Here is a 16,382-nt window from a genome sequence, read left to right on the forward strand (position 1 = left end):
TAGAAGACACTGTTAGTTCTGCCACGTTTTAAATAAGAGCTCAGTAAGATTATTCGAGCCAATATGTTGGCGTTGACTAATTGGAATAAGTTTCCCTCTTATTTTCTTATGAGTTATTTGACAATACTTAAATATGTAATTTTAGATAAATAACTAATATATTTTTTTCCGGCAAAAATATATAAAAGTGGTAAAATGTTGTTTTTATTAGTACTTCTTATATTGGAAGGATTAAGAATGTTCACTGAGTAAACATTTGTTATTTTATACAAATTAGATTAGAAAAATAAATTAAAAATACATTTTAAATTAATACAAATTAAAAATATATATTTTGAGGACAAAAATACATAAATTATCGATTGATACATATTTCGTGAGTCAATACTTAACAACTCCAACAGTGAAAAAAGTAATATTTTAGCAATTTTATGTATTTTTTACGCAAAAAAAAAAAAGTATTTATCTTAACATATATTGAACATTGAGTATTTTTGACGTAAAAATACAAAATTAGGTATTTAATTGTAACTACTGTAAAATATTAAGTATTTATGCCGAAAATACTCATTTAACTTTTGCTTATAAATTCATTTTATAATCTGTAAAAATAATTGTTATTCTTTTATTATTATTATTATGAGAAATTGTAGAACATGAAAAAGTAAATTTTCTCTTTCAGCCCGAATTTATGATCAAATTATAAATCAATTATGACTTTAATTTTATAAATTAATTATGACTCTAATTTTTTTTTATGATGCTGTTATTTAGAGTCATAGCAAGTATTTTATAAATTCGAATAATTTACTACATTTCAATCAAGAATCAAAATGTTTGTATTACAGAGACCTATTATGAACATTGTCATAAAAATAAAACTAGAGCGATAATTGATTTATGTGTCTAAATCAGAGTCGAGTGGTAGGAGAAAAGATATTTTTTTTAATATATATTACTGCAAAATATATACATGTTTTGAAGTATAATTATATATATTTTTAATATAAAATATTGTTATTTGAAATTAAAAAAAAAACAATTTTTTTTACAAAATAAGGTATATTTATTCTAGGATGTTATTTTATTAAAAAAAAAAGAGGAAATTATATTTATATCCTACCCTATAAATTTATAATTTTAAGTGTACACAGGTAGTCTCACAACAATTATAGAGTATTTGTAGGTAAACCTACATTATCAAAGTTTAACAATAAAAAAATAGTAAAAATAATATGAGTGATATCATTAATAATAAAATATATAAAATAAATTTTGCTGGTTAGTTATGTATCTATTTTTTTTAAATTGTATTTTTTGTATATTAAAAATATATAAATATTTTCAACAATGTTTATTTTTTTTTTGTATAAATATTTGTATTATTTCTTATATAAAAATATTTTTTAGTTCTTTTATTTTTTTACAAAATATATTTTTTAAATCTTAGTATACGTACTATTTAATAGAAAAATCAGGTTTCGTTAAATTACCATCTTTATTTTTAAGTATTAGTTTACAATTTAAATATATTTTATTTAATGTATTTTTTTCAAATGGATCACACTAAATTATTTATATTAACATATATAAATTTTGAGTATATAATTCTGTATGTTTGTATTTCTTTATTGTAGGTAAATTTACTTGTTTTGTTTTTGGATGAAAATTATTATTTTCCTTCGTGGTTTTATTGGTAATTATATCCTTATCATATTGTTTAATAAATTATTTATTTATTTTTAGAGCATCATTCTACATCACGACTTGAATTTTTATATTGTCCACAAGTTTTATAGGTATTCATTGATTTTTATTTACTAATAAAAATAAATTATTGAAAATACTACTTCATTAAATCACATTAATCCAAATCACATCGACTAAACAATTCAATCAAACCAATTGGTATAAATAGGATTTATATAAGTATAGGGGTGAAATCTTTTATTTATTTACTTTTTAAAATTTTCTTTACCAACAACTAATTTTGTACTAAACAATAATACTTAGAAAGTATATGAATTTTTATATAAAAAAAATTATAAATAATTGATTTTTTTTTTTTAAATCATTTTTATATATTTTTCTTTTTGGTTGAAAAGTATGCTACAATTGCATTTATGATACAAAGCTATCCATGTTTGCATTTAATTCTCCCTTTGTAATAAATTGAGTAGTTGTTTGGTCGACTCTATTTTTAATATTTAATACACCGATGCATTTCCCTATTTTCTAGACACTTTGATTAACATAACTCATAATCTCTTGTATATAAAAAAGTGTTTGGATAAGATATTTTAATAGAATATTTTAAATATTTAACGGAATATATATTTAAAATTAATTTAAAAATAAATATTTATTAATTATATTAATATTAATTTTAATTTAAATTAATTAAAATGTTATAAAATATTATTATTATAATAATATATAATATCAAATTAGATATTTAACAATTATATTAATATAAATTTAAATGTTATCAAATATTATTATGATAATCCTAATTTTTTACTAATTATATTAATACGTATTTAAATATTATAAAATATTATTATTATAATAATATTTAATACAAGATATTTAATACTTATATCAATATAAATTTAAATATTATAAAATATCATTATAATAATAATATATAATACATAATCTTAATTTTTATTAAAAAAATTATTATTTATGGTTAAAAAGATTATCATATTATATATATATTAAAAAAATTATAAATAGTGTTTTAGTTTAAATTTTTACTTAATATATTTATGTCATTTTTTTTATATATAGTATTACTTATTTATTTAAAATTTATATGACAATGATACGAATTAAATAAATTTTATAAATAAAACTAAGCAAACAACGTTATTTGTATCTAGTAACACAATAAGTATTAAAAAATTATTTGTCCTTTGATCGATAATGTAAAATAAAATAATAAACAAATTATTTCAATTATTACTATTATTCTTTTTTTAATTATCTATTCTTTTTAATTATCAAGCATAAATAAAATGTGCAAGGCATGTGTTGGGCACAAAATATTCCACCAGGACAACTTTCTAAAAATATTTAGCAAAACGCATCGTTTTATTAAGACAATTGCTTTTTACTAGGGGTGTTCGCGGTGCAAGCGGTGTGGTTTTTTGCCAAATTATTGGACCGCACCGCATATGCGGTTTGAGCAATTTTTCAAATCGCAACCCGCAACGCATAGATCTAAACCGCACAAATCGCACTGTGAAAATGCGGTGTGGACGGTTTACACCTATCGTCAAATATTTAACAATTAAATATTATAATTAATAAAAATTTATAATAAAGCTCATAACTAAAGAGTATTCAACAAAACAATAAAAAATACAACAAACTAGTAAACTTTTAGAAAAACAATAAAAATACAGCAAACTAATAACAAATAAAAAATGTGATATAGAAGTAAATGTTTTGATTAAAGAGGAATATTTTTAGGTTGAACTAGAATATGTGTTAACATCTTATGAAACATGATAATTTTGTTAGATATTGTTTATATTGTACTATATATATGCATTAAGTTTAAATGTGGTAAAATTGAAAAAGAATATATAAAAAATTAATATACATATGATGCGGTGCAGTGCGGTTTGAACTGCATTTTATAAAATTTAAAACCGCATTGCACCACGCGAATTTGTAAAAATGCAAACCACAATCGGACCGCGAAGGGTTCCAAAATGCAAATTTTGGTGTGGTGTGGGCGGTTTGTGCGGTATGGGTGGTTTGATGAACACCCCTACTTTTTACCCCTCTCATTATCTATAAATAACACTTTATGATATGTTATCGGGGGAGTCATTGATACATTGTTATTATTGAAATTTATATTATTTCTATTACTCTACTTGACTAAGAACTCTTATAACTTAAGTATCAGAGAGTTTTCTTGCAGATAACCTCATGTTCTTCTGCTTACTTCAGAGATTCAAGAATTCAATGGTAGAAGAAATCTAAGCGACTGGAGAAGAAAGATTCATTTCGAGAAATAACATGTCATATTTTTTGACATCAACAACATGTTAGTTAATCACAAGCATCAAATTTATGCTAGCGCCACAATAATCAAAATATTATAAATAATATAACTACATATTATTTTTTATTTATACAATTTGTAATCATCAAATAAACTTAATAAATGTTATTATATTTGTTGACATTAACAAATAACATGAAAGTTAAAGTTAAAATTAATATATTTGTTGTCGAGATTGGTTAAATATAATGGTTAAGTTGTTTACACGTTGAGGTGCAAAACACTTAACGATTTTCACATAAAGAGAAGTGAAAATATGAGATTGTGTAGAAGACATCTAAAAGTGACTTTTATAGGTCTAAAGTGATATAATGAGTGTGACAGTCAGTATCTTGTGATTCGTAGGGGAAAAGATCGGGTAAAGCTCTACAATCCCACATCGCCTGGGGAAGGTCAAGTGTGATGATTCTAAGACTGTGTAGTTATGAGACTACACAGTTGAAGATGGCTTAAATAGATTGATGGGTACTACCTATATCAATAAGATGCATATTCTTTTTGGTAGCCCATCACTTGAGAACTCCAAAGTTAAGCGTGCTTGATTCTTTAAGTGCTAACTAGGGCTGCACATTTAGACCCGAAAACCCGCCCACCCGATGGACACGACCGACCCGAACTCGAAAGACAAAAAAAAAAATGCGAAACATGTACCGTCGGGTCATGGGGTGTAACCCGATTACATCGGTGGGTCGGGTTCGGATGAGAACCCTATGCATTTCGAGTTCAGGTGTAACCTGAGCCCACCCGAAATATTTATTTATTTTAAAACTTTTTTATTATTATTAATATATCATAATATCATATATCTTTTTTAAAAAAAACCCCAACCTTGTCTTAAAATCGTTTCAAATCTCAATATATCATCTCTCTCGACTATTCTCCTTCTCTTCTCTTCTCTCTCTCTCTCCGTCTCTCCCTCGATCTCTCACTCTCTCCCCTCTTCGGCACAAAGACCTCACCACCACCATCCCTAGATCATCTATGGCCTCTCCTTCTCGATCTCGTCTCCTCATCTTCTCGAATCTCTCCCTCGATCTCTCACTCTCTCCCTTCATCGGCGCCGAGACACACCACCACAAGCCAACTAGCCACCGACCACCCAAACCCTTTCCCTTCTTCTCTTCCTTCCCTTGCTTCTGCTCAATATCTCCTCCATTGCAACAAAGAATCCTACCCAGTGGGTTGCACTCTTTTTCTTGGTCCATCCCACCCAAACTTGACTGATCCCCATCCGAGAAATCCGAACCCGAACTCGAACATGACCACATTCGACCCCAGTTTCGGATAGGTTCATTATGTATTTTCCCCACCTGAAACCTTACAAACTCGAATCCGATGCAGCCCTAGTGCTAATTTTTTTTATCTGTAATGTTAACACAATTATTTGAGTACCCACACAAATATTCCCTTCACTAAAAACATCCCTCAACTATAACTAATCATTAAAAAAATACCAATTCATGCATATCTTCTTTATGATTCATTGATAAAAATGCAACAATTTATTTATAGTGAAAATTTATTAAAAAAAGTATAATTTTTAAATAAATTTGTGTTTTGATTTATTGGTGAGATATCAAAATTATAACAAAAATAGAAAAGAAGATTTGAATCCGAAAATTACACGCTCTTAAATTTTTTATCAATGATATCTTGAGAAAATCTCCGACAAGAATAAGTTTCTTAGGTAATTGCCTTTAAATTTGGTAATCTCATCAACTTGTATGTGTAGTTACTTGTAAACATAATTAATTGTTATACTAACGTTACACCTATTTTTCTTGTAGTTTTAGGTATCCTATGTTGTATCATATGAGCAATATACACAAAACATTATGAGATGTCTCCATTACAACTAAGCATTATTATTGGTATTAGTCTATGATTTCAGTCTCTATTTAGCAAATAGAAGCTATTTAAGCATATTAGTAATCTAAAGCCATCCTTATAACTTGTACATATTGCCATATATTTGATTAAGAATGGTCTTGATATATTCCAAAAAATATATTTTTTTTGTCAATATATATGTTCATGATTGGTATTGAAATTAATAAACAAATCAATGAAACATATGACTGGTTTTCCTTTTTCATATGAAGCCAAATGAGTAACAATTCCACATATCTTACAAAATAGACCTTCCAAAACCGTGGGCTTATGTAGATGAAGTAGTGGACTATACCACTATAATAACTAAAAGTAAAATAATATTGGGTAACTTCAAGCTTTTACCCATTATTATTTTAATCAATTTTGATGTTACCCTTGTAATGGGCTTAAATAGATGGTGTAATCCAGGCCCACATTGGTTGAGTTGGCCTTAGAGAAGTTTGGTACATGAGCAGGCTATAAGAAAGGAATAAAAAGAGAGAAAAATGAGAGTATACCATTTTTGTTGTGTTTGTTTTGGTATGGATTAAGTGAGAGTAAATTAAAATTCTTTCTCTTATTTTGGATCTTAGTAATAAAAGATACTCTACCATTTAAGTTGAAAATCCTCTCTTTTTATAATATTTGAAGGGAATTACTCATTTGGTACCCTATATTTTTGCAAAGTATCATTTTTGTACCCTCTGTTTTTAATAATGCTCATATGGTACCATGTATTTTAAAATTATATATATTTGATACTCTAGATTCATATTTGATAGATAAAATTTTGTCAATATGATCAAACTGTCATCAGTTATATATAATTAAGTAATTAAATTTAAATTTGGAACTTATATAATTCACAACAGTTTGATTAAATTGGTAAAATTTTATTAATTAAATTTGAGTTTAGAATACCAAATATGTACGATTTTAAAATACAGGGTACCAAATATGTACGATTTCAAAATATTAAGTACTAAATAAACATTATTGTAAACACATGGTACCAAAATTATACTTTACAAAAATACAAGGTACCAAATGGTTACCTACCCATATTTGAAAGAATATCTTCTAGCCCCCAAACAACTCTACTACCCAAAATTCATAAAAATAAATAGATAATTAAATAACTCTCATTCTTTTAAATTATTTCTCCTATAAAACACTCTAAAAAAATTGATGGGCATTTTGTCTCCATCGCATAGGGTTAGTTGTTGATAGTGTTTTAGATACAACATATTGGGGAAGAGTGAAGATATAGAGGTGATGAAGAAATATGAGTTTACTTGGCTTAGTTTTATAACTAAGATCCAAAATAAGTTTTTGAACACATAAATTATTTTATCCAAACAATTTTTAGAAGTGATTTTTAGGTTCTAGAAGAATTTTCAAAATCATACCAAACATGTTTTATAAATAGTACAAAAAATAGCTTGCTAGCATATATTAAGTTTTGCTTTTTTAGTAGTAGTGTGGTCATATGGGATCCACTTAATACAAATAATTAAGAGATTTTGAGCTAGCCCATTGCTTTTTCATTATCTCAACTAGTCCAATTGGTCCCTAAAAAAAAAAGAACTAGCCCAAGTGGCTTACTTTACTCAGGTTTGGTGATAAAGAGAAGAAAAAGACACTTTAAAATTAAGCATACTAAATCATCTTGGTTACTATACAAGTACAAATCCCATAAGAAAATTTTTATCAATACAAAATTGATTATATGTAATCACATTAATCACTTACATTTCACATAATTGGGATTAATAATCCCCTCATGGAGAAAAGGCTTTATATATATATAAAAAGAAAAAATAGCGGGGAAAATACTCATTATTTTTAAAATATTGCACTTTTATACTATTTTTTTTGTGATAAATATACTTTATGTTTTTAAAATGTTGTACTTTTATGCTTATTTTTTAAAATTATTTTGAGAAATAATAAGAAATTGAAGGAAAAATATTTAATTTTAGTTGTTTTTAAAATTTTAAATTATTTTCACTTTCAAAATAAATAAAAAAATTAAGATTAGTAAATTTAATCAAAATATTTAAAATTTATATTTTAAATTGATGAAAATATATAAGTTTTTAATTATTTTTATTAATTTCAATAAAATATTTATTAATGTTTAATTTAAAATAGTTATCTTGACAAAGAATAAGAAAAGGCAAATAATTTATAATTTAAAAAATAATTAAAATCTTATATTTTTCCTTCATTTTTTTTTATTATTTATCAAAATAATAAAAAATAGGTATAAAAGTTTAATATTTTAAAAATATTGAATATATTTACCACAAATAAAATATTTGGGTATATAAGTGCAATATTTTGAACATTGAGTATATTTAACACAAAAATATAAATATAAAAGTACGATATTTTTAGAAATATTAAGTATTTTAACTGTCATTTCCAAAAAAATATAAATTGAAAAATAATAATTAAGTTCATTCTAGCATCCAAACAAAGTATTGAACTTTATACAAACATGGCACACTATCTAATTTGTTTTTTTGTTAATTTCTACTTTTTAATCATTCCTCAATGACTTCTTTACCGAAATTGGGTTTTTCATTTCTCATCATAACTTGACTTTTCTTTATACAATCAAAAGAAAAGAAAAAAAGAACTTTTACTCTACTTTTTGTCTCCATTATACGTAATAGTAGTTTTTTTTTTCCATATCTAATCATCAAAAAACAATGATCACCTAAAAATAAAACACATTCTCTTAATTGTCTGAATAACTTCCACTTTTGGATGTGAAAATAAATAAATAATAGAATATAATGCTGAATAATTCAGCACATAAACATTGAAAAATAATTTAAAAAAGAAATAACATTGAAAAATAAATAAAAGTAGCAAAGTGTGAGTGTTCCTCGGAACCAACTTAACTGCCGATTTCTCTAAATAAGTTCATCATTGAGCCTTTGATAATTTTCTCCTAGTAACCTCATAGTCACGTGATCAAATCTTGACTTGGTATCGTATCACATTTTGGTGTCACGTGACAACAAGAACCTATGAAAACACTAATAATGTGATACATTTATTATGTTTGTCGTAACTGGTTTGCTAATGATATGTAACAAATTGCAGTTAAAATAATTAATATTTTTAAAATGTTATAATTTTGTACTTATATGTATTTTAAAAATATATTCAATATTTTTAAAATATTACACTTTTATAATTAATTTTTTTTCAATAAATATAATTAATATTTTCAAAATTTTACACTTTTATTATTATTATTTTAAGAAAGAATAAAAAAGTTAAAATAATTTATAATTTAAGAAAAAATAATTAAAACATATATTTTTCTTTCACTTTATTCTATATCAAAATAATAAAAAAAATCAAGATTTTAAAAGTAATCAAAATAATTAAAACTTATATTTTTCCTTCACTTTTTTTTTTAAAACTTATATTTTAAATTGATGGAAAAATATAAGTTTATAATTATTTTAAATATTTTTATATTAATTTTAATAAAATATTTATTAATTTTTAATTGAAAATAACTATTTTGAGAAGAAAAAATAATTTAAAATTAAAAAAAAGTTAAAAATCTATATCTTACCTTCACTTTCTTATTATTTCTCTAAATAAAATAAAATATGTATAAAGTTTATTTCTTTGCTACAGTCGATAAAAATCGTTGTTTTTTTTGTCTTGGGTATATTTACTGCAAAAAATTTTTTTTGGTATAAAAGTACAATATTTTAAAAATATTAAGTATAAAACTGTAATATTTTGAAAACATAAAGTATTTTAACCACAATTCATAATCAATTAAATTCTCACTAGTCACTAAGGTTTAAATTAATAAAATTATAAAGAAATCCAATTTATTTTACAATAATGCACCTAAAATCAAATATTTTAGATTAATATTAATGATTTTAAAATTTAGTATTAAATAATTAAATTGTACACATTAATTTAAATAAGTTAAATTTAGAACACCAAGATCAATTGATCTAATATTATTAATTCTGCTTCTCCAAGATCAATTGATCAATTTCCAAGTGGAGCGTTATTGTCAATGACTTCTCCCTTAAGGACCTGTTTGTTAATCTGTAAACGTTCAAACAAATATCGAGATTCAGCTGTTTTTATATATATAAAAAAACAAATATGGAGATTCATGAGTAGCTGCTTTTATATATATAAAAAAACAAATATGGGCATAATTTAGATGATATTGTTTTTAATCAATAATAAAACATTAATATGAATTAAATTTAAAAAAAAACATTAAAATAAAATATAATTTAGAACGTTGTCCAAACGCTTCCTTAAAATATACATACAGAAAATGTCACTGACGACCTGAGATAAGTTTAAACAATTAAATAATAGTAATAATATTAAATATATATATTAAAAAAAAAGAAAAAGAAAAGGTAAGAGGCTTTAAATCTGGAAAAACCGCCAGTTAGCTATAGCTTGGTCCCTCGCTGGTCAATCTTAAGCTCTCTGAGCTCACTTCCATGGCGTCCGCCGGTTCTTTGCTCTTTCCGGTTAAATTTTCTTCCATTGTTTGCTCTGGAACCAAGTCATTTCCAGGAAGTTCAGGTAATAATTCCACTCCGATTTCGGTTTCCTTTTCGACTCAGCGATTGGCTGTGTCCACCACGGAAGACCAAGCACCGGCGGCGAAGAAGAAGATCTCAGAGCAGAGAAATTTCAAGAAGTCGGTGGAGGAGGAAGAATCAGTTCATACGACGTCGTTTCCATGGGAGGAGAGAAATTGGTTTTATGCTGAGTTGGATGAGGTTGATCGGATAGAGGAGAGGCAAACGAGTGTAAAGGATTACTTGGAGCAGGCCAAGGATTTGATTAGGTCCGATGGTGGACCGCCTCGCTGGTTCTCGCCCTTGGAGTGCGGGTCCCGCTTGAATGATTCTCCTCTGCTTCTCTTTTTGCCTGGTTAGTCTCTAATTACTATTTTTATTAATACTTCTCGCTGCTTTTTAAGATTCTTAGACCTTTTCGGCGAATTGGTTGTTGGAATTCTTTATTTTCTGGCGAAAAGGAAAACTTTATTTGATTATGGCGCTTACGATGGACTTTTTGGCTTTCAATTAATGATTACGATTTTGGTTTTCATTTGGAGTAAATAAGCCTATCATAGTTGGAAGTTGGAGCCTGGATAGTGTAAAAATGACCATTTAATTATGTTGCTTGTGTACAAATTGAAATGAGACTACCCTTACTATTGAAAAATGAGTGTTGCTATTTGGCCGTGAGCAACATAATAACTCTCTAATTAGTTAGCTATAAGCCATAATAATTATTAAATTAAATCGGTGATAATCGATATTGAATTTCGCTTGTGCACGACTCGTGCCCTTTAGCAAAATTCTATTTTCAAATTGGGCTCTTAATTTGAAATATGTTTTGTATTGAATTCTGCAGGAATTGATGGCGTCGGGCTTGGACTTGTAAAGCATCATCAAAAGCTCGGAAAGTAAGTATCATCTTCATAAAGTACCTCATTTACTGCTAGCCTGCCAAACCATTACAATTAACTTCATTAATCCAGCTACTAATGTTGTTTCCATTCTAATTATTATGCTGTCTAATTATGAATGAAGAATATTTGACATATGGTGCTTGCATATTCCGGTTGAGGATCGCACATCTTTTGTGGGTTCGTCTTCTTTCTCTTTCATTTAAAACCATAATGTATACATGTTAAGTATTGGGGGATATGGCATTGGTGGCTTTGTATGGTATGGAATAATATCCACTTGCTCTGTTGCTATGTAAGTTAAATAACATGAATTTTAGTGAAATCTAACCTTTCCCCTAATTTCCATGGTCAGAGCTGGTGAAGCTGGTTGAGAGAACGATAAGGTCTGAGCATGATCGTTCGCCAAATAGGCCCATATATCTTGTTGGAGAAAATATTGGGGCATGCCTTGCGCTATCTGTGGCTGCCCTTAACCCTAATATTGACCTCGTTCTGATTTTAGCCAATCCGGGTAAGTTGTTACCCTTCTTGTTGCGAATATGTAGACTTCATAGGTACCACAATTTGGCTGGATAGAATTAAATTTGAAGTCTTCATAGGTATCATAATTTGGCTGGTCTAAATGAATATTTAGACGTGGAAGTCGAATTAAATTTGCATGTGCGTTGGGTGAGGACATTAAAAAAAGTTTTAAGATAAATATGTGGCCATTAACAAAGGCTAAGCGCCTAAGAATGTGTAGACTAGACATGCTCACAAAGTAGGATAACATAGTTTCGATTTTTTCAGTAAAAAGACTGTACAAGCTTCTTAAGCTATCTTGTAACAACAATGAACTCGTGCTAATTACAGCTATGAACAAGATAAAGGCAAATAGGCTAGTTAATTTTAACACCCTAGTTACTCTAAAACTATAGTTACATCTTAGCTTCATAATTGTTGGTGTCCAACTAATGAATTTTATGTTCTTCTCAGCTACGTCTTTCAGTAAGTCGCAACTTCAATTTCTAACACCTTTATTGGAAGTCATGCCCGAGTCTGTCCAACTTAGCCTACCTTACATGCTCAGTTTAGTTACAGGTTTGCTTTTCTAGTTCCGCAATTTAAAAATTTATCCATGCTGGATCTTTTTTCGAAGTGTTGTTATTGATTGCATTCATATTTGTGTTTTAATGCATGTAGGTGATTCTTTAAACATGATTAAGGCTAGTTTTGAGAAGGGACTTCCTCTGCAAATGGTTGGACAGCTAACCCGTGGTCTAGATGAATTGTCGTCTTACCTCCCTGTAAGAAATGGTTTTGGCACTTTAGTTATTTGGAATACACCAATAATTAGATTAAAATTGTTCTCTAAACTAGTTTTTGGCCATCTTTTTTTTTTTAATATTTTATTTTATTAATGCGTGCCTTGCTTAAGTATATGTTTTAGTAAATGATCACATCCTCAATTTTTGCGATCATTATCTTAACTAGTCCATTGATGGTTGAAGCCAACAGGTTCTAACCGATATTTTACCAAGAGAGACACTAATTTGGAAGGTACAAATGCTTAGATCAGCTTCTGCATTTGCTAATTCACGCCTCCATGCTGTAAAAGCCGAAACTCTAATACTTTGCAGGTCTATATCCTTTCCTTTCATAACTGACATTTATAATTCATGTCCCAAACCATAATATATAGCGTCAAAGCTCTTTCTTTTACGGAGCTGAATTCTTTGAAAAGGCACTGGAATACGCAGAAAGAAGAGTGAACAAAAATTTACTAATACGCTTTACTCATGAAATTAATGAAAATTAGCACACCGAGAAGGGTATTTTTTTGCCATTTGGTTGAGCCATATTCTAACTCTTTTATAATTTGTATTATGATAGTTCTTTCCTGCTTGTGCTTTAGTCAGAATGACAACACTTTCACTGTTTGTTTTCTTTAGCGAAAAGGACCTGTTGCTACCTAGTAAGGAGGAAGGTGAAAGACTCTACCAAATATTGCCAAATTCTAGGATTCGTAATTTTGAGGATAGTGGTCACTTCATCCTATTGGTAAGATTAAAATACTCGTTGAACCACTTATATTAGAAAAATGCAAAACTATACACTCTATCACTCTCTTTTTTTAATAAATATATATTGTTTATTTATTAATTTGATTTCATATATGAAACTGTATTTAAATTGCAATCCTATGATTTCTTAAACTATGCAGGAATATGAAACTGATTTGGTAACTATCATCAAGGGTGCTATTTTCTACCGTCGTTCAAAAAAGCCGGATTATGTTTCTGATTTCCTTCCCCCGACCCCTACTGAATTCAAAAAGATTTTGAAGTCAAACGAGTAAGTATAATTATTGGGCAACATAGAACTAGTTATCTTCTATTTTGCTGTATGCTCTTTTTATGCCGATGGCCTAGCTAATGAATGTAATTTATTGACTATAACAGAGAAGACACGAGAAATGTAACAAGCATTTGTGTACACATCACAGGACTCTAATATACTTAGACTCAAATAGCCCTTTTGAGATAATTTTAACCTCAAACATACTAGCTTTCCAATGCTTGAAATTGGCTTTGTATGACTTTAATAATCATGTGTCTGCTTCATTATTACTGGCGTTTCATGTTTGAAAGTTGGTTCTCTTACATCTAATAGTTAATTATCCATATAGTACTGTATGGGTTAAAGAAGCAGTTTCTCGTTTGGGGCTGTTCATGTATTGCTCTTTAGTATCTTTTTTTTTCCGATTCTGATCACTGCCAATTATGATATACTTAGATGGATTAACGTGGCTGCCAGCCCAGTTATGTTCTCGACTTTAGATGATGGGAAGATTGTGAGAAGCCTTGCCGGAATACCTTCAGAAGGTCCTGTCTTATACGTTGGTTATCACATGTTACTGGGATTAGAATTGGCTCCCCTTGTATCGCAGTTGTTGATTGAAAGAAATATCCTTGCCCGAGGAATAGCACATCCTATGATGTTCATGAAAGTAAATAAAGGAAGTCTACCTGAGTTTTCACATTTCGAATCAATGAGAATTATGGGGGCAGTGCCTGTGTCTGGAATGAACTTCTACAAACTTTTCTCTTCTAAGTCTCATGTCTTACTATATCCGGGTGGGATGCGCGAGGCTCTACACCGAAAGGTAAGAGTTTGACCATTAACGTCCTAGCTAATGATTAAATATTGTGTAGAATTTAAATAGGCACAACAATAATATGAAGTTCCCTCGTTCTCTTGTCCTTGCTCGTTTTAACACATGCAAAAGAAAAGAATATAACTTCTCAAATAGGTAAATAAAAAGGAGATTTATTTCCTCTTCAAACGTATTAGGAAAGATCTTGGGTTGATTCGGAAATCCAACCTTAATTTATGATGATGCGCATGTTTGTTTAGACTCTTTCCTTGTTAGTTTTTCTTTTATTTAGTTTTTGCATTTACTGCTTCAGTATAAATAGTAGATCAGTGTATCAATCAGTTTGATGCTGAAGTCATACTAACTTTCAGGGTGAAGAATACAAGTTATTCTGGCCTGAACAGTCGGAGTTTGTGAGAATGGCAGCTAGATTTGGAGCAAAAATAATACCATTCGGAGTCGTTGGGGAAGATGATATTGGAGAAGTAAGCTACCAAACCTCATATTTGTATAATACTATACTTATTTTGTCCACTTACCTTATTGGGATATAGACAAATAAATATCATCCCTGGCATTAAAGCAGATTATCTATCTATATATATGTACAACAATATAATTATCTATATAAGCAGCAGTACTTTTTTATACAAGGATGTCAACGAGTGCACTTGTTAAATTGTCTTCTACATCTCTCTATTTTTACATGCATGATATACGCCTATATTTCTGGGAAAAGAAATGTATATGAAATATAATGTATCATTGGTCTTGGGTTGATATTTGCTATATAATAAGTGAATGAATGATCAATTCAGTGTCCATTATTATAACGTAAGCATCTTCGTTGTGTTCAGCTCTTTTTTGATTACGAAGACCAAATGAAAATTCCATATCTAAAGGCTCAGATTGAAGAATTGACAAATCAAGTTGCCAAGTTGAGGTACATAGATATTCAATGTTTTAATATCAACTAATTAAATGTCCATCCTTGAATCTCTTCACTAGTTTTTCATGTGAGAATACTAATGATGATCTTGTGAGTACAGGAGCGACGCAACTGGAGAGATAGCGAACCAACACGTACACCTCCCAGGAATTCTACCGAAACTTCCTGGCCGGTTCTACTATTATTTTGGGAAACCAATCGAAACAGAAGGTAGAGTACTCATGGGATACTATTCCATTAGTTTCATTTCACTGCTGGTTCTCTATTCCATGATAATGAACTGATTTGGATAATTTAATTAACTATATATGATGTGATTAGGGAGGAAGAAGGAACTACGAGACAGGGAAAAATCTCATCAACTTTATTTACATGTCAAATCAGAGGTTGAGAGATGCATAGCTTATTTGAAAGAAAAAAGAGAAAAAGATCCTTACAGAAACCTATTGCCTCGGTTAGTTTACCAGGCCACTCATGGTTTTACATCTGAAGTTCCTACATTTGAAATTTGATTACGACATTCAATTTATCATCTATTTGTACATACTTCCTCACTGCTCTGTTTTTAGCTCTTCAATTGTTTGGTAATTAAATATTTTGTGGGGTTTATATTGCAAAACAAACTAGTGCTCATTTTAGCTATTTATTTTGCGAGGCCATGTTGATTATAAATTTGCTAATGAAGCCTCTGATTAGGAAACTGTCATTTGTGTATATATATATATATACATATTTTGTTAATTTCCATTTGTGATGTCTAGTATGAATAGTCTCATTTAGTTTTCCCCAGAAACACTTAAAAAAAGATAGAATATATTCAATCTTATCTTTCAATATTATCTCG

The 16,382-nt window shown here is 28.4% G+C and overlaps 1 protein-coding gene across 1 annotated transcript; it reads left to right on the top strand.

Annotated features, from left to right (window-relative positions):
- The first annotated feature begins 10,385 nt into the window (after positions 1–10,385).
- On the top strand, positions 10,386–16,279 carry LOC133817006 (phytyl ester synthase 2, chloroplastic-like). Its single transcript, XM_062249378.1, has 14 exons — positions 10,386–10,906; positions 11,396–11,447; positions 11,575–11,630; positions 11,806–11,964; positions 12,429–12,533; positions 12,636–12,739; positions 12,951–13,072; positions 13,385–13,493; positions 13,657–13,787; positions 14,229–14,598; positions 14,961–15,074; positions 15,447–15,532; positions 15,639–15,748; positions 15,860–16,279. Exons 1-14 carry the CDS (start codon positions 10,468–10,470, stop codon positions 16,048–16,050), a joined length of 2,148 nt encoding a protein of 715 aa, XP_062105362.1. The 5' UTR covers positions 10,386–10,467; the 3' UTR covers positions 16,051–16,279.
- The last annotated feature ends 103 nt before the right edge of the window (positions 16,280–16,382 follow it).

Source organism: Humulus lupulus, chromosome 2, assembly GCF_963169125.1.
Source record: "Humulus lupulus chromosome 2, drHumLupu1.1, whole genome shotgun sequence".
NCBI lineage: Eukaryota > Viridiplantae > Streptophyta > Magnoliopsida > Rosales > Cannabaceae > Humulus > Humulus lupulus.

Bases quoted from the DNA above. Each gene is read 5' to 3' on its own strand.
- LOC133817006 (XM_062249378.1), top strand. From the start codon at position 10,468: ATGGCGTCCGCCGGTTCTTTGCTCTTTCCGGTTAAATTTTCTTCCATT. The intron at 10,907-11,395 runs GTTAGTCTCTAA...TGAATTCTGCAG, and splicing joins TCTGCTTCTCTTTTTGCCTG to GAATTGATGGCGTCGGGCTT. The intron at 15,533-15,638 runs GTACATAGATAT...TTGTGAGTACAG, and splicing joins AATCAAGTTGCCAAGTTGAG to GAGCGACGCAACTGGAGAGA.